This window comes from Mobula hypostoma, chromosome 1, assembly GCF_963921235.1.
Source record: "Mobula hypostoma chromosome 1, sMobHyp1.1, whole genome shotgun sequence".
Lineage (NCBI taxonomy): Eukaryota > Metazoa > Chordata > Chondrichthyes > Myliobatiformes > Myliobatidae > Mobula > Mobula hypostoma.
Window position 1 is genome coordinate 244,409,133 of NC_086097.1, and position 19,930 is coordinate 244,429,062.

Here is a 19,930-nt window from a genome sequence, read left to right on the forward strand (position 1 = left end):
GGCCTTTCATTGTTGGGGCAGAACATGGATGTTGCGTCTTAATTGTCTACATATCAGTCAATACACAAGCCAGGGCGATATGAAATAGAGAGCGAGCTGTTGCCTATGCAGAAGGCTCCCCCTCTCCATGCAGCTGATTAATCAAAAGGAACTGTAGAGACCGACAGTTTGGCATCAATGGTGTTGCAGGAGCTGCTAGTCAGCATTGAACTCAACATAGGACTGCCTTAAGGAGTCCAGCTCTGAATTTTTTTCCTTGAAGTTTAGTCCCGAAGCCTTCCCCATGAGTGGGTATAGTGCCAAACCAGTGGAGGTTTGAGATCAGAGTTTTCCTTCCAAATGAGATGCCAACCACGGCTGATAAGCTCCATTTGCCCCTAGTAACCCACGTTTGCCCCTTCTCCTGTCAGTAGAAACAGTTCTGCCAGGTTCAGTAGCTAAGCCACATGTGATGGCCAGGAGCTGGACTTGGTTGTCAGACACAAGCCATTGGGAGCATTTAATAGGTAGTGGAAGCTCATCCCCACTATCCACTCCCGGCTATAATGACCTTAAGGAACCATTGACTATGACAATTGTTATATTCAGTACATGGTACCTTTGGAAATATGGGTCTAGTTATTGACAGGTATCAACAAAATATAAAGAGTACAGAGGAAATTTACAAGGATGTTGCCAGGAATTGAGTACCTGAATCATAGGGAAAGGTTAGGTCTTTATTCCCTTGAGCATAGGAGAACAAGGACAAGTTTGATAGAGATATACAAATGTTGAGGGGTCTAGAGAGGGTAAGTGCAAGCAGGTTTTGTCCACTGAGGTTAGGAGAGACTAGAACTAGAGGTCACGGGTTGAGGGTGAAAGGTGAAATGTTTAAGGTGAACTTGAGGGAGAAATTCTTCACTCAGAGGGCGGTGAGAGAGCGCAATCAACTGCAATTGGAAGTGGTGGTTGTGGGTTCAATTTCAACATTTAAGAGAAGTTTGGATAGGTACGTGGATGGGAGGAGAATCAGAATCAGGTTTATTATCACCGGCATGTGACATGAAATTTGTTAACTTAGCAGCAGCAGTTCAATGCAATACATAATCTAGCAGAGAAAAAAAATAATAATAAATAAAGTTTTTAAAAAAACAATATATAAATAATGTAGATTGAATAGATTTTTTTAATGTACAAGAACAGAAATACTGTATATTAATAAAAAGTGAGGTAGTGTCCAAAGATTCAATGTCCATTTAGGAATCAGATGGCAGAGGGGAAGAAGCTGTTCCTGAATCACTGAGTGTGTGCCTTCAGGACGCCGCCTTTCTGAGACACCGCTTCCTAAAGATGTTCTGGGTACTTTGTAGGCTAGTACCCAAGATGGAGCTGACTGGATTTAAAACCCTCTGCAGCTTCTTTCGGTCCTGTGCAGTAGCCCCTCCATACCAGACAGTGATGCAGCCTGTCAGGATGCTCTCCACAGTACATCTATAGAAGTTTCTGAGTGTATTTGTTGACACGCCAAACCTCTTCAAACTCCTAATAAGGTATAGTTGCTGTCTTGCCTTCTTTACAACTACATCGATATGTTGGGACCAGGTTAGATCCTCAGAGATCTTGACACCCAGGAACTTGAAGCTGCTCACTCTCTCCACTTCTGATCCCTCTATGAGGATTGGTATGTGTTCCTTTGTCTTACCCTTCCTGAAGTCCACAATCAGCTCTTTCGTCTTACTGATGCTGAGTGCCAGGTTGTTGCAGTGGCAACACTCCACTAGTTGGCATATCTCACTCCCGTACACCCTCTCATCACCATCTGAGATTCTACCAACAATGGTTGTATCATCAGCAAATTTATAGATGGTATTTGAGCTATGCCTGGCCACACAGCCATGTGCATAGAGAGAGCAGAACAGTGGCCTAAGCACATGCCCCTGAGGTGCGCCAGTGTTGGTAGTCAGCAAGGAGGAGATGTTATCACCAATCCGCACAGATTGTGGTCTGTTGGTTAGGAAGCTGAGGATCCAATTGCAGAGGGAGGTACAGAGGCCCAGGTTCTGCAACTTCTCAACCAGGATGGTGGGAATTATGGTTTTAGATGCTGAGTTATAGTCGATGAACAGCATCCTGACATGGGTGTTTGTGTTGTCCAGGTGGTCGAAAGCCATGTGGAGAGCCATTGAGATTGCGTCTGCCAATGACATACTGTGGCGATAGGAAAATTGCAATGGGACCAGATCCTTGCTGAGGCAGGAGTTCAGTCTAATCATGACCAACCTCTCAAAGCATTTCATCACTGTAGATGTGAGTGCTACCGGGTGATAGTCTTTAAGGCAGCCCACATTATTCTTCTTAGGCACTGGAATAATTCTTGCCTTTTTGAAGCAAGTGGGAACTTCTGCCCGTAGCAGTGAGAGTTTGAAAATGTCCTTGAATACTCCGGCTAGTTGGTTGGCACAGGTTTTCAGAGCCTTACCAGGTACTCCATCGGGACCTTCCGCTTTGAGAGGGTTCACTCTCTTTAAAGACAGCCTAACATCGGCCTCTGAGACAGAGATCACAGGGTCATCAGGTGCAGCAGGGATCTTCACAGCTGTAGTTGTGTTCTCCCTTTCAAAGTGTGCATAGAAGGTATTGAGTTCATCTGGTAGTGAAGCATCGCTGCCACGATGATAGGAGGCGGATTTAAACTGGCGTTACACAGCGACTCCTTTGTTTGCATCTTCAGAAACAGCTCTATTTCCATCTTTAATATCTTTGTTTTCCCCTTTCAGGGTTCTTTTGCCTGACCTGGAGTTACAGGCTGACTTCGGTTCTTTGTGGGAACGGGACCCGTTCTCGGGGGTTTCAGGACCGGCCATCGCCAGGGGGTCAGCCTGAGAGGCGACCTAGTGTTTGGAAGCCTAAGATATCACGACTCTGGAGACGGACGGATCGAGGGTAGGTGTCATGGCAGGAGATTCATGTGTCATCGGGGAGGCCGGAATATCTTTTGCTGTGGGCCCAAAGACCTGAGATCTTTGTGATCTTCGGGCACAGAGCTCGTAAAAAAGCGACAAAACAGATTTTTAAACATCGTAAACCAGCGGGTTGTTGTTATGTCTCCCGCTCACTGTGAAAATGGGGGACACCTCCCTCTCCCTTATTAGAGAGAGAGAGAGAGAACATGTGGGTTGCCAAATGCCGGATGAAATGCGATAGTCTTTGGGGTAACTGCAAGGTCTGTGTCTTTGCTATCACTTAGCTCACGCTTGTGCCCGGTAGCAGGTATACTCTTTGTCTTGCCAGTGGGGGGAGGAGGGGAGGGGGGGAGAGGAGATTGTTGCTTGCTGCCGCTTACACGCGGGAGGGGAAAGCTTGGGGGGGGAGCTTTGGGGTTCTCACGTTTAACTGTTGTTTATTCTTTGGGGCAGTTCTCTGTTTTCGTGGATGTTTGTGAAGAAAAAGCATTTCAGGATGTATATTGTATGCATTTCTCTGACATTAAATTGAAACTTTGAACCTTCATGCTATTGGGTTTTGCTTCGTAGGAAGTAATGTCTTGCAGACCCTGCCAGAGTTGCCGTACATCCGATGTCGCCTACAACCTCATTTGAAATTGTCTCTTCGCCCTTGAAATAGACTTCTGTAAATCATACCTGGTTTTCTGGTACAGGCCTGGGTCGCCAGACTTGAATGCCACAGATCTAACCTTCAGCAGACAACGGACCTCCTGGTTCATCCACGGCTTTTGGTTTGGGAATGTACAGTAAGCCTTTGTTGGCACACACTCATCTACTCAGGTTTTAATGAAATCAGTAACAACTGCAGCATACTCATCCAGGTTCAAAGATGAATCGCTGAATACAGTCCAGTCCACCGATTCAAAACAGTCCTGTAGGCTCTCTTGTGCTTCCCTTGTCCAAACCTTCTTGGTCCTCACTGCTGGTGCTGCAGTCTTCAGTCTCTGCCGATACTCAGGGAGTAGAAGTACAGCCAGGTGATCAGACTTCCCGAAGTGAGGGGGTGGAATAGCACGGTGGGCATTCTTGATGGTGGTGTAACAATGGTCCAGTGTGTTGTTTCCTCTGGTATTGCAAGTGATCTGTTGATGGTAGTTGCTTAGTAATTTTTTCAGACTGGCCTGGTTAAAATCTCCCAAAACAATGGTGGAGGGGTTAGGGTGCACTGTTTCGTGCATGTTGATCCCATTACCTAGATCATCTAAAGTCTGCTTGACATTGGCCTGAGATGGAATGTAAACTGCTACCAAAATGACCCCAGAAAATTCCCATGGTAGGTGCAAAGGACGACACTTTACTGCTAGATATTCCAGGTCTGGTGAGCAGAATTGGGACAGCACCGATATATTCATGCACCAAGAAGAGTTGATCATGAGGCATACTCCTCCACCTCTGCTTTTGAGAGACCCTATAGATCTATCCTGACGGTGTTTAGTAAACCCATCGATCTGAATCACTGCATCCGGTACAGAAGGGGTTAACCAGGATTCCATGAAGCAAAGGACCCATGCGGTCCTAATGTCCCTCTGATTCAGCACCCTAGCTCTGAGATCATCGGTTTTATTCACCAGAGACTGCACATTCGCCAGCAAGATAGTCAGTATAGGGAGTTTACACCCCGTTTCCTTAAGCACACTTGTAACCCCGATCTATACTCGCACTTCCTCAGAGGTGTCCTCCGTGGGCACTTCCGACCACAATCGGTGTTGTTTCCGTCAGTCTGAAGCAGCGATAGTTTGTCTAAACGCATTAAGACTTTTTTTTTTGACTGTACTGACCTTGGAAGCAGTTGTACTTTTTAGCTGTATCAGGCTGAAACGGGAATATTTAATCGTACCCATTGAGAGTACTGCCGCTACTCGAGTTGAAACTAGGCGGACTGTGGCGGGCTGTGGCCCAGATGCAGGTCGATGAGACTAGGCAGAGTAATAGTTTGGCATGGACTAGATGGGCCCAATGGCCTCGTCCAGCACTGTAGTGTTCTATGACTCTACGTAGACTGGGCAATGTCTTATAAAGTCTCAGCTTCATTGGCTAAAGATACAGATCTACCACTTCATGGCCCCTTTCTCCACTCCCAAATATTTCCCCTCACTTAAACCATAAGATATAGGAGCGGAATTGGGCCATTCGGCCCATCGAGTCTGCTCCACCATTTCATCATGGCTGATCCAACTTTCCTCTCAGCCCCAATCTCCTGCCTTCTCCCCGTATACCTTCATGCCCCGACCAATCAAGAATCTATCAACCTCTGCCTTAAATGTACATAAAGACGGCCTCAACAGCCACCTGTAGCAAAGAATTCCACAGATTCACCACTCTCTGGCTAAAGAAATTCCCCCTCACCTCCATTTTAAAAGGATGCCCCTTTATTCTGAGTCAGCGTCCTCTGGTCTTCGACTCTCCCACCATAGGAAACAATCCCCTCCACATCCACTCTATCAAGGCCTCTCACCATTTGATAGATTTCAATTAGGTTATCCCTCATTCTTCAAAATTCTAGTGAATACAGGCCCAGAGCCATCAAACACTCTTCATATGACAAGCCGTCCAATCCTGGAATCATTTTCATGAATCTCCTTTGAATACTATCCAGTCTTAGCACATCCTTTCTAAGATTAGGGGCCTAAACCTGCTCACAATACTGTACTCCAAGTGAGGCCTCACCAGTGTTTTATAAAGTCTCAACATTACATCCTTGCTTTTATATTTTCATCCTCTTGAAAGGAATGTTACCATCGTAATTGTTTCCTCACCACAAAGTCAACCTGCAAATTAACCTTTAGGAATCCTGCACAAGGGCTCCCAAGTCCCTTTGCGCTTCATACTTTAGTACTTCCTCGCCATTTAGAAAATAGTCTACCCTTTCATTTCTTCTACCATAGTGACTGACCATACACTTCCCATCTGCCATTTCTTTGCCCATTCTCCTAATCTGTGTAGGTCCTTCTGTAGCCTCTCTACTTCCTCAAAACTACCTGCCCTTCCACCTATCTTTGTATCATCTGCAAACTTTGCAATAAGGCCATCAATTCCATCATCCAAATCATTAACATATAGCGCAAAAAGAATCAATCCAAACGCAGACCCCTGTGGAACACCAGTAGTCATGGGCAACCAACCAGAAAAGGCTCCCTTCATTCCCACTCTTTGCCTTCTGCCAATCAGCCACTGCTTTATCCATGCTAGAATCATCGCTGTAATACCATGGGATTACATGGTAAAGCAGCCTCATGTGTGGCACCTTGTCAAAGGCCTTCTGAAAACTGAAATACACAACACCAACCGATTGTCTATTCTGCTTGTTATTTCTTCACTGAATTCCAACACATACGTCAGTCAAGATTTTCCTTTGAGGAAACCATGCTGACTATGGCCTACTTTATTATGTGTCTCCAAGTACCTCCACATCTTCCCAACCACTGAGATCAGACTAACCGGTTGATCATTTCCTTTCTTCTGTCTCTCTCACTTCTTGAAGAGTGGAGTGACATTTGCAACTTTCCAGTCTTCTGGAACCATTCCAGAGTCTAGTGATTCTTGAAAGATCATTACTAATGCATCCACAATCTCTTCAGCCACCTCTTTCAGAACTCTGGGGTGCACGCCATCTGGTCCAGGTGACTTATCAACCTTCAGACTTCATATTATTGTCTAGCTTACTTTTGTATTTTATCTTTACCTTCGAAGTGACTTTTTTAGTTGTCTTCTGTTGGTATTCGAAAGCTTCCTAATGCTCTAACCTCACTAATTTTTGCTCTATTATATGCCCTCTCTTTTTATGTTGGCTTTGACTTTTATTGTTAGTCACAGTTGTATCATCTTGCCTTTAGAATACTTCTTCCTCTTTGAGATGTATGTATTTTGTGCTTTCCAATTGCTTCCAGTAATTCCAGCCATTGCTGCTCTGCCATCATCCTTGCCAGTATCCTTTTTCAATCAATTCTGGTCAACTCCTCTCTCATGCCTCTGTTTATCCCTTTACTCCACTGTAATACTGATACATCTGACTTTATCTTCTCCTCAAAATTCAGAGTGAATTTTATCATATTATGAGCACTTGCCCTTAATGGTTCTTTTACCTTGAGCTCTCTAATCAGTTCCAGATCTTTGTACAAAACCCAATCTAGAATAGCCGATCCCCGAGTAGGTTCAACCACGAGCTGCTCTAAAAAGACATCTCGTAGGCATTCTAGGAATTTCCCTCTTCGAATCCAGCACCAACCTGATTTTTCCAATCTACCTGCATGTTGAAAACCCCCATGAATATTACAACACTGCCTTTTTGGCATGCATTTTCTGTCTCCCCTTGTAATTTGTAGACTACATCCTTACAAATGTTTGGGGATCTGCATGTAACTCCCATCAGGGTCTTTTTACCCTTGCAGTTCCTCAGCTCCATCCACAATGATTCAAAACCTTCCAACCTCATGTCACCTCTTTTTTCTGTAATTTATTTTTTATTGAAGTCCATCATCAAACAAAACTTTCCATAAGATGTATTTCAGATACTGTACATATATATCATATAGCCATGTTTGTCACAAATCTCCACATAATACTTATCTGAGGTATACACTTATAGAAAGGAGAGGGAAGAAAGAACAATCAAAAGAAGAAAACTATGTACAAAGTAGGGAGTGATCTTTTTCTTAAACAACATATTCATTGACTTGTGAGAATAAAATCAGGCCTGTGAGGTGTTATGTAGTTAAACCATTTTTCCCACTATGAATCAAATTGTTCCAACTTATGATGCTGTTATCGTCTCCATTTTGTAAATGTCCATTGTAATTTCCATCCATACATTTAAAGTTGGGCTCTCCTGTGATAACCCTTTCCTGGTAAGGGTCGTTTTACCAGCCACCAGCAGTATATTATGTCACCTTTTTCTTTCTAATGGTTTGATTTCATTTTTTAGTCATAATCATACTTTATTGATCCCGGGGGAAATTGGTTTTCATTACAGTTGCACCATAAATAATTAAATAGTAACAAAACCATAAATAATTAAATAGTAATATGTAAATTATGCCAGGAAGTACGTCCAGGACCAGCCCATTGGCTCAGGGTGTCTGACCCTCCAAGGGAGGAGTTGTAAAGTTTGATGGCTACAGGTAGGACAACAGAACAACGCTGCTCCCTCTGCCTTACTGTCTATCCTTTTGATACAATATGTATCCTTGGACCTTGAACTCCCAGCTATAATTTTCTTTCAGCCATGATTCGGTGATGCCTACAACATCATACCTGCCAATCTGTAACTGTGCTCCAAGTTCATCTATTATTCCATATACTGCACGCATTCAAATATAAAACCTTCAACCCTGTATTCACCTGGAAAGCTCTGGTACAGGTTTCACGGCTAACGTTGTAGAATATTTCATGTAATGGTCTTTAGAAGCAGTGTTTGGGTTATGGTTAGAGGTAACAGGCGCTTCGGAATGTGAGCCAACCAATCAGGTGAGCAGGGCTTTTTTGGGTGCCTTGTGCTCACTGGTGTGAGCTTTTGGCTTTGTTCGGCAGGAGACAAAGAACAAAGATGCTGGAGAAAGCCTGTCGTAGGATTTGAGCCGGTGGGGACCACGATTCAGGTGCCGAGGTCAACTGAGGATTGGTGAATACGACTTTTGGAAGAGTTGAGCTCCAACCTGTGCACGTGTGACTGTTTAATTATAATGGGCCCTTTTTGTTTTTTACCTTTCTTTTCTTTACTAACCATTTAGTTAAGGTACTATTCATAAATATACTTCATTTACCCTTCATCTGTTATTTCCCCAGCAATGAGTTGTAACAGGGCAGCAAATCACACAGCATTGACACAAACCAGCGTCTTCTCTCTTCGTTCCCTGCCAGACAAAGCCAATCTCATGGCTTTGGTGGGATCGGGGTATGTATTCCCTAGACTTACGCAGGCCAAGAACCATGGGTCTTTTGGCGCAGAGTCAGAAGGCTACCAGTGAGGGCTAACTCCCAGAGAAGGCCTACTACTACAGGCCTACTACCTTGTCTTCAGCACTATCACACTGGTGCCCATCTTCCTGCCAAATTAATTTAAACCCACCCGAACAACCCTAGCCAACCGGCCCGCAGGGATATTGGACCCTCTCGTGTTCAGGTGTGACCCATCCCTTTTGTACAGGTCATACTTCCCGCAGAAGAGATCCCAATGATCCATAAATCTGAACCCCTGCCCCCTGCACCAGCCACACATTCACCTGCCAAATCATCCTACTCTTACCCTCACTGGCACGTGGCACAGGCATAAATCCAGAGATTACTGTACTACCCTGGAGGTCCGGTTTTTCAACTTTCTACCAAGCTCCTTAAATCTCTCTTCAGGACTTCCTCACCTTGCCTACCTCTGTCATTGGTGCCAATATGCACCAAGACTTCTGGCTGCTCACCCTCACCCTTGAGAATGCCATGGATTGAGACATCCCTGTTCTGGCACCAAGGAGGCAACATACCATCTGGGAGTTCCTATCAAAGACCATGGAACCTCACCTCTGTTCCTCTGAATAAGGAATTCCCTATCAACACTGCAGTCTTCTTCACCTCTCTGCTCTTCTGAGCCACAGCACCAGACTCAGTCCAGAGACCCAGTCACTGAGGCTTTCCCCAGTAGGTCATCCCCCTCAGTAGTAGTGTTGTATAATTATTATTGAAAGGAACGGCCACAGGTGTACTCTGCACTGGCTGTGCATTTCCCCTCCTTCTCCTGACAGTCACCCAGTTACCCGTCTCCTGCAACCTAGGGGTGACTACCTCCCTGTAGCTCCTGTCTATCACCTCCGAATTCTCCTGTACCAGTCGATGGTCATCAAGCTAAAGCTCCAGTCCCTTAATGCCTTCTCTCAGGAGTTGCAGCTCGGTGCACCTGGTGCAGATGTGTTTATCTGGGAGACTGCAGGTCTCCCAGACTTCCCACATTCCAACACAGTACACAGCACTGCCCCTGGAGCCATTCTCACTAAACTACTATGCCCTAACAGATGAGGAATAAACAGGTAAGAACAAAAAGAGAGAAACATCAATTACTTTACCTCGCCTAAGCCTGATGAGTCAAAGCCACTATAAAACACTGGCAAACTCACAAGAATAGCTGCTCCAAAAATCGCCACTCCATTGACACAAGTTATTTTTACTGGCCCTTTCTAATGAATCCCTCTTGTTGATTGATCACTCCTCACCACAGAGAAACTGCCACGAAACTCTGCTTTTAAAATCTTGATCACCGTCCTGATTAAAAGGTAGCTCTTTCCACGCACTCCTGACTTTGATTATCCAACTCAGAGAAAACTAGCTGGAAGCTCTGCTTTTTAAATCTTGAGCATGGACATGAGAAAGGTAGCTCTCTTTACGCTATGCCTCCTACTGATTGATCGCTCCTCAGCTCTCAGAAACTGTCACGAAACTCTGCTTTCAAAATCCCAATGCCGCCCTGATTAAAAGGTAAATGCTCTTTACACACCACTGACGTTGATTGCCCAATGCTTGGCTTCACTTACCAGCTGGTAGCTTGTACTCCTGTCCTTCCCCTTGCTTTCTTGTTCTAGTTTCTTCCCCCAGCCCCCCACTCACTCCTTTCCAGTCCTGATGAAGGTTTTAAGTCCGAAACATCAACTGTTTATTCCCCTCCTTAGATGCTGCCTGACCTGCTGAGTTCCTCCAGTATTTTGTGTATGTTAGTCTCGATTTCCAGCACCCTGCAGCATCTCTCGTGTTTAAAATTAGAGCAATCCCCTTCCTTCACCTCCTGTGTTCCTCCAGCATCTGTTTTTTTGTTTTGCTCTATCACCACCACTACCGCAGGAGAATAAAACGCTTACCAACGATCATGTGGTTGCAGGTATCACAGAACGTTGGTTTCTTGAATATGTACTCCAGGAAAGAATGTGTCCTGTTCTCAAGCGGCCGCTGGCTTTTGGTCGGGGTGGACGTTTGACTTGCTGAAACGGGGAGCGGCCCATTGTTGGGGCCGACGCTGGGCAGGAGCTCCACCTGCAGCTTCGTCTCGCTGCTGGTGCGCTGGAAAAAGTTCTCCGCACTCCTGCTCCTCAGACCTTTGGTCTTAAACGACAAGGAACGTTTTAGCTTCTGCAGCTGTAAGGGAATGGAAAAGGTGTTTAGGCAGATGGGAGACATGTCGAGGGTGCAGCCGACCGCCCAGCTGTTCACTGTGGAGCCTCGGAGGTCCAGCTTCACAACTGACACTGACGCAGCGTTATTTTAGCCGTCTCGCTGCTGAAACAGTATCCTCGGCAGGGATCAAATTTCTAGTTTCTCCCACGTGTGTTCAATTAACAAAGAGCAGAATGGAGATGAACAAGTACAGTGTTTCCAAACGAAAATTAGAGCAACACACACAAAATTCTGGAGGAACTCAGATGATCAGGCAGCATCTATGGAGAGGAATAAACAGTCGACGTTTCCGGCCAAGATCAGGACTGGAAAAGAAGGATGAAGAACCCAGAACAGGAAGGTGGGGGAAGGGAAAGGAGTAAAAGCTGGCAAGCTGACAACCAATACTTCAATGCCTCTCGTAATCAGTTGACGAGAACGCTCCAAAAACAAATACTTGAGTTGATGAAGGGTCTCGGCCCGAAACGTTGACGAATTTATTCCCTTCCACAGGTGCTGCCTGACCTGCTGAGTTCCTCCATTTTGTGCGCGTTACTTTGGATTTCCAGCATCTGCGGAATAATTTGTGGTTAAAATTAGAGCAATCCCCTTTCTTCACCTCTTGCAGGTCACCAATTCTGCCTCCCGCTACCCTGCCATCCATCCATACTAAAATTTAAAGATTAGCCTTATTTGTCACATGAATTATTGATACACCCGGTGAACTGCATCGTTTGTGTCAACAACCAACATAGTCTGAGGATTGTGCTAGGGGCAGCCCACAAGTGTCTTCATGCTTCCAGTGCCAACCAACATAGCATGCCCACAACTTACTCGCCCTAACTCGTACGTTTTTGGAATTTGGGAGGAAACCCAAGCCACCAGAGGGAACCCACACGATCACAGAGAGGATGTACAAATTTCCTGCAGTGGTGAAATTGAACCCTGATCGCTGGTGCTGTAAAGCGCTGTGCTAACTGTGCCGTACGAGCAGGTCACCAATTTATTCTCCAATGGTGGTTACTGGTCAATGATAGGTAACAGACCTCTGGCAAATAGATTCCTCACATCAAACCCACTGAGGCTTACATAGAAACCTAGAAAATAGGTGCAGGAGTAGGCCATTCGGCCCTCCGAGCCTGCACTGCCATTCAGTATGATCATGGCTGATCATCCAACTCAGAACCCTGTACCAGCCTTCTCTCAATACCCCCTGATCCCTTTAGCCACAAGGGCCATATCTAACTCCCTCATGCCAACCTTCCATCTATGTCCCTGAAACGTGACCACGTGGTACAGAAACTGCACTACGATGGACAGGAAGGCTCCACGAAAGGTGATCAAAACTGCCCAACTTACCACCAGCACCAGACTATTCTCCAACAAGGATATATACAGAAAGATGCAAGAAAAGGGACAGTGACATCATGAAGGATCCCACCCATCCTGCTCATCGACTGTTAGTCCCACTCCCATCAGGGAGCAGGCTCTGTAGCATCCACGCCAGGACCAGCAGTCTCAAATACAGTTACCTTCCCCAAATAGTAGGGTTGATCAACACCTCCACCCACTAACCCATCCCCAGCCACCATTAGTTTATCATTTCCTGTCAGAGTCACCTTACGTACAGACCCTACTGAGTCTAGCATCACTTTATCGACATACAATCAATCTATGTATATAAGACCAGAAGATATAGGAGCATATTAGGCCCATCGAGTCTTCTCTGCCATCATCATGTCTGATCCATTTCCCTCTCAGCCCCAATCTCCTGCCTTCTCACCATATCCCTTCATGCCCTGACTGATCAAGAATCTATCTATCAACCTCTGCCTTAAATATACCTAATGACATGGCCCCACAGCCGGCGGCGGCAACGAATTCCACACATTCATCACCCTCTGGCGAAAGAAATATAAGCTATCTTAAGGATTTATAATTACTGTGTTTTTTTAATTATTATTGTGTTCTTTACTTATTGCGTTTTGTATGTGGCATCGGATCCTGAGTAACAATTATTTTGTTCTCAGGAAATGACATTGAACAGTCTTGATTCCTGAATCTAATGCTCTGCTCAGAGGAAGCGGCTGAGGAGCGACCCGTGCAAAGGAAGCTGAGTGCCAACTTCATGGAGATTTCAGAAACCGTAAGGGCATAGACAAGGTGAATAGTCACAGTCTTGAGTCTTGTTCCCAAGGTAAAGGGAGTCCAAAACCAGATTTCAGATTCAGTAAGTGGTACAGGTGAAAACAACTACAACGTTTACAAACAAGAGATTCTGTAGATGCTGGAAATCTTAAACAATGTGCACCAACTGCTGGAGGAACTCAGCAAGTACCGGAGTTGTGATGTGTTGTTGGAGTTGTATGTTGGTGAGGCCTAATTTGGAGTACTGTGTGCAGTTTGGGTCACCTCTCCATAGGAAAGATATAAATAAGATTGAAAGAGGCAAGAGAAAATTTATAAGGATGTTGCTGGAACTTGAGGATCTGAATTTGATGGAAAGGTTGAATAGGTTAGGAAGTTATTCCCTAGAACGTAGAAGATTGAGGGGATATTTGATAGAGGTATACAAAATTATAAGGGTTATAGATAGGGTAAATGCAAGCAGGCTTTTTCCACTGAGGTTGGGTGAGACTACAAGTAGAGGTCATGGGTTAAGGCTGAAAAGTGAAATGTTTAAGGGGAACATGAGAGGAATCTTCTTCACTCAGAGGGTGGTGAGAGTGTGGAATGAAGAGCTCAAGTGGTGAATTGTGGGTTTGATTTGAAAATTTAAGAAAGATTTGGATAGGTACATGGATGGGAGGAGTCTGGAGGACGATGGTCTGGGTGCAGTAAGAAGGAATTGGGCTGAAGGGCTTGTTTCTATCCTGAACTACTGAATGATTGCTGCATGTCTGTTTGATTTCAAATACAAATGCCTTTCCAATTCAAGCAACAAGCAGCTAGTTCACAATATTCATGGTTTCCTTAGGAGGAATTCTTGCCTGACAAACCATTTGGAATTCTTTAAGGAAATAACAGGCAGGATGGACAAGGGAGAGTCAGTTGATGGTGTTTACTTGGATTTTCAGAAGGCCTTTGACAAGGTGCCACACATGAAGCCGTTTAACAAGATAACAGCCCATGGTGTTATAGGAAAGATACTAGCGTGGATCGAGGACTTTTAATGTTCTTTATAATTGTTGTTTTTTGTTGCACTGTATGCCCTGACCAAATCACCACAGCAAATTCCTAATACAGCAGATTCCAGTTAATTGGGCCATCGGTCAATCAGGACATTCACTTACTTGGGACAACTCTTAAAGAATAAAAACTAATCAAATTAAGATTTACAAGGACGTTGCCTGGATTGGGGAGCATGCCTTATGAGAATAGGTTGAGTGAACTCGGCCTTTTTCTCCTTGGAGCGATAGAGGATGAGAGGTGACCTGATAGGGGTGTATAAGATGATGAGAGGCATTGATCGTGTGGATAGTCAGAGGCTTTTTCCCAGGGCTGGAATGGTTGCCACAAGAGGACACAGGTTTAAGGTGCTGGGGAGTAGGTACAGAGGAGATGTCAGGGGTTAGTTTTTTACTGAGAGAGGTGAGTGCGTGGAATGGGCTGCCAGCAACGGTGGTGGAGGCGGATACGATATGTCTTTTAAGAGACTTTTAGATAGGTACACGGAGCTTAGTAAAATAGAGGGCTATAGGTAAGCCTGGTAATTTCTAAGGTAGGGACATGTTCAGCACAACTCTGTGGGCCGAAGGGCCTGTATTGTGCTGTAGGTTTTCTATGTTTCTATGTGAATCAAGAAAATAGCCAGGACTCCCTGCAAAGCAACACACACAAAAAGCTGGAGGAACTCAGCAAGTCCAGCAACATCTATGGTTTATTTGAGACACCATGCCTCTTAATTGGGACAGGATTCTGCTGCCAAACAATTATTTAACTAGCCTCAGACACGTGCACTTATATGATTATTAGATACTACACCATGCTTAGAGCAAAAAGTTTTTAAATAGTGTCAGTTGCATGGACTTGTGTTCAAAAAGCAGTGTTTTCAGTCACTGATAGTTGGCGAGAAATAAGCAGCAAGACAATACAGAACTGTCTTGCTCACCGCGATTTCAAGCATTCAGACTTAGAGATGCGAGAAATGGCCAAGAGTATGAAACTATTTCATGACTTCAACAAGTTAGGAACAACAAAGAATTTGAAGGTATCAACAATCATCTTGAATATTACAATTAAAGGGAAGATTTTGAGGAATCGTTGTAAGCATTGTATGAAGGCAGCCCATTACCTGCACTAGGTGTCTATGCTGATTTTGTACATCTAGTCAATCAAAAGAACACGGCACCCGGTACACTGGATGAATTCCTCTGTCAATAACTATTAGGAACTAAAACAGTTTTATAGTACTGTAGTTGTACTGACAGTCACAAACAAGAGAAAATCTGCAGATACTGGAAATTCAAGCAACAAGCACAAAATTCTGGAGGAACTCAGCAGGCCAGGCAGCATCTACTTTCTTCCACAGATGCTGCCTGGTCTGCTGAGTTCCTCCAGCATTTTGTGTGTGTTGCTAGTATTGATAGAGTTCTAATTTGTTCTGTATTTCATGTAAGTTACTCAGGTAAATGATAGTTTGTCTTTTTTTTTATACCTTTTTAACTGTTTCCATGACACTTGACTAATTGGGACAGCCACTTAACTGGGCCGAAATGTAGTGGTCCTGATGTGTCCCAATTAACCAGAATCCACTGTACATGAAAATGTATGTGGCGGATAAAGTTGACCATTGTTTTAGGAATTTGCTGTGGTGTGTTAGTCAGGGTGAAACACACAACAAAAAACAACATTCAACAACTACAAAGAATAATGAATTATATAAAAAGTTTCATATAACTAAAAAAGCTAATAAAGTTAGAGGTTAAAGTACAGATATAGAATAAGATGTGCATTAAGTACTTAAATATCAGCTTGTATTTAGAATGTAAACAGCATTATAAAAGTGGTTTAAAGTGCTTACAGTGCAGTGCAATAATGGGGGTAATAGATGGCCAGTCGGGGAAGGGCTAAAATACAAATCAGCCCCATGTGGATCGTGCAGCTGTCTGGGGTATTAATAGTTCATAAAATCTGCTGCTCTCGAACCACAAAAGTCCCAAAGGTGCTGGATTATCAGAGTTTTATTATGAAGTTCAAAGGAAATTTATTATCAAAGTACAGATATTTCACCATATACAACCCGGAGATTCATTTTCTTGTGCGCACACTCAATAAATCTATAGAATAATAACCATAACAGAATCGATGAAAGACTGCACCAATTTGGGTGATCATAAGCAATAAATATTGAGAACATGAGATGAAGAGTCCTTGAAAGTGAGTCCGCAGGTTGTGGGAACACTTCAATGATGGGCAAGCAAAATTGAGTGAAGCTATCCCCTCTATTTCAAGAGCCTATTGGAATGAGAATAGTTGATCAGATTTGACCGCCTAGAGGAAGAAACTTTAAAGATGTCATTAAGTTTTTGTTTTAATAGCTGTTTAGTGCTTTCCAAAAGGGAGTTTTCGGACTGGCAGCTTGCAGGGCGGGCAGTGCCTGCCTTTGTTTGAGTGTGGCCCATGTATATGAATCTTGAGTCTTGTGTCCTGAAGAACCCTATGTGACATGAAACTCCAGACAAGGGAAAGTACAGTGAGCTGTTAATTTATGCAAGCTGATATCAGTTGCCATGCATAGCAACAGTCAGAAGTCAGTCAAATCTCCTCCCAGTACAAATGATGTAAATCTAAAACAATCCATCCTTACTTTGACAAACTGAATTACACAGCCAGAAACATATAAATAGTCCATCTCGTCATCATTGCCAGCTGCTGCTCAGTAAAGGGGCTCCAACAGCTATCTGCTCCTCTAAACAGTTTGTTCATTTCACAGGGTCCAAACCAAAAACCAAAAAGACGTAAATGATAAACACAAGAAAGCCTGCAGATACTGGAAATCGAAAGCAACAGAGTCAAAATGCAGGAGGAACTCAGCAGGTCAGGCAGCATGTCTGAACATAAGAACATAAGAAAATAAGAAATAAGAGCAGGAGTCGGCCATCTGGCCCGTCGAGCCTGCTCCGCCATTCAATAAGATCTTGGCTGATCTGGCCATGGACTCATCTCCACCTACCTGCCTTTTCCTCATAACTCTTAATTCCCTTACTATGCAACCATCTATACAACCTTGTCTTAAATATACTTACTGAGGTAGCCTCCACTGCTTCATTGGGCAGAGAATTCCACAGATTCACCACACTTTGGGAAAAGCAGTTCCTCTTCATCTCCGTCCTAAATCCACTCCTCCGAATCTTGAGGCTATATCCTCTAGTTCTAGTCTCACCTACCAGTGGAAACAACTTTCCTACCTCTATCTTATCTATCCCTTTTGTAATTTTATGTTTCTATAAGATCTCCTTTCATTCTTCTGAATTCCAGTGAGTACAGTCCGAGGCGACTCAATCTCTCCTCATAGTCAACCCGCTCATCTCTGGAATCAACCTCTTCTGCACCACCTCCAAAGCCAGTATATCCTTCCTCAAGTAAGGAGACCAGAACTGCACACAGTACTCTAGGTGCGGTCTCACCAGTCCCCTGTACAGTTGCAGCATGACCTCCCTGCTCTTAAATTCAATCCCTCTAGCAATGAAGGCCAACATCCCATTTGCCTTCTTGACAGCCTGCTGCACCTGCAAACCAACCTTTTGTGATTCATGCACAAGCACTCCCAAATCTCTCTGCACAGCAGCGTGCTGCAATCTTTTACCATTTAAGTAATCATCTGCTCTTTCATTTTTCCTTCCAAAGAGGATGACCTCGCATTTACCAACAATGAAGAGAAATAAACAGTAGACCATAAGACATAGGAGCAGAATTAGGCCATTCAGCCCATCAAGTCTGCCCCGTCATTCCATCATGGCTGATCCCAGATCCCACTCAACCCCATACACCTGCCTTCTCACCATATCCTTTGATGCCCTGACCGATCAGGAAACGATCAACTTCGGGCCGAAGACTCGGACTGAGACTCTTCTTCAGGACTGAGAAGGAAGGGGGAAGATGCCAGAATAAAAAGGTGGAGGGGAGGAAAAGGAGACTAGCTGGAAGGTGAATGGTGGGTAGGAAAGGTCAAGTTGGGTGGAAAAGATCAAGCGCAGGACAGGAAGGAATCTGATAGGAGAGGAGAGTGGACAAGAGGAGAAAGTGAAGGAGGAAGGACCCAGGAGGGAGTGATAAGCAGGTGAGAAGAGGTGAAAGGTCAGTGTGAGGAATAGAAGAGCAGAAAAAGAGGGGCAAGGGTTTAATCAGAAGGAGAAATCGATACTCATGCCGTCAGGTTGGAGGCTACCCAGATGGAATGCAAGGTGTTGCTCCTCCACTCCTCGTCTTGGCACATCACATCACGGACCGACATTTCAGAACAGGGATGGGAATCAAAAGTTAAAATGTTTAACCACCAGGAAGTTCCGTTTGTGGCGGATGGAGCAGAGGTGCTCAACGAAGCAGTCCCCCAATTTATGATGGGTCTCACCAACGCAGAAGAGGCTTTATAGCACCAACTGTCTATAAGTAGTTTGCATGTTCTGCCTGTGATCCAGTGGGTTTCCTCCAGCTGTTCCTGTCTCTTCCCACATTCCAAAGGTGTATGGGTTAGGGCTCCGAAGTTGTGGACGTGCTACATTGGCACTGGAAGAACAGCACCACCTGCAGGCTGCCCCTCAGGCTGTTGGTCCTTGACACACACGAAGCATTTCACTGTGTATTTTGATGTTTTGGTATGTATGTGACAAAAACAGCTTAATCTTTAATAGTTCCCAACCGTTTTCATGCCATGGACCCATACCATTAAGCAAATGGTCCATGGACCCCAGGTTAGGAAGGCCTTCTTTAACACAAGAGATTTAGCTGATGCTGGAAATCCAGAATAACACATACAAAGGCTGCTTACACACGAGGGTGCTTACCAAGTTAAGAAACTGTATTACAGGAAAGTTACTAACATGGTTAGAGCTTTGGCTGATTGGTAGGAGGCAAAGAGTGGGAATAAAAAGATCCTCTTCTGGTTGGCTGCCAGTGACTACTGGTGTTCCGCAGGGGTCGGTGTTGGGACCACTTCTTTTTATGCTGTATAGCAATGATTTAGATGGCCCTGTTGCCAAGTTTGCAGATGATATGAAGATTAGTGGAGGGGCGGGTAGTGTTGAGGAAACAGGTAGGCTGCAGAAGGACTGAGACAGATTAGGAGAATGGGCAAGAAAGTGGCAAATGAAATACAATGTTGGGAAATGCATGGTCTTGCACTTTGGTAGTAGAAATAAATGTGCAGGCTATTTTCTAAACAGGGAGAAAGTCTAAAAATCTGAGATGCAAAGGAACTTGGGAGTCCTTGTGCAGAACACCCTAAAGGTTAACGCAGGTTGAGTTGGTGGTGAGGAAAGCAAATGCAATGTTAGCATCAATTTCAAGAGGTCTTGAATACAAGATCAGGGACGTGATGTTGAGGTTTTAAAAGGCATTGGTCAGGCCTCACCTTGAGTATTGTGAACAGTTTTGGGCCCCTCGTCTAAGAAAAGATGTGCTGGCATTGGAAAGGGTCCAGAGGAGGTTCACAAGGATGATTCCGGAAATGAAAGGGTTATCGTACGAGGAACGTTTGGTGCCTCTGGGTCTGTATTTGCTGGCATTTAGAAGAATGACGGGGGATCTCATTGAAACCTTTCAAACGTTGAAAGTCTGAGACAGAGAAGATGTGGAAAGGATGTTTCCCATGGTGGGGGAGT

At 44.4% G+C, this 19,930-nt stretch overlaps 1 protein-coding gene across 2 annotated transcripts in view; it reads right to left on the reverse strand.

Moving 5' to 3' along the window:
* Nucleotides 1-19,930, reverse strand: part of stac (SH3 and cysteine rich domain) — a 179,469-nt gene that overhangs the window by 130,114 nt on the left and 29,425 nt on the right. For both annotated transcript variants that reach the window (XM_063042358.1, XM_063042350.1), the window contains exon 2: nt 10,817-11,090. In XM_063042358.1, coding sequence (XP_062898428.1) covers nt 10,817-11,090 — 274 coding nt within the window. The remainder of the gene's footprint in view (nt 1-10,816; nt 11,091-19,930) is intronic.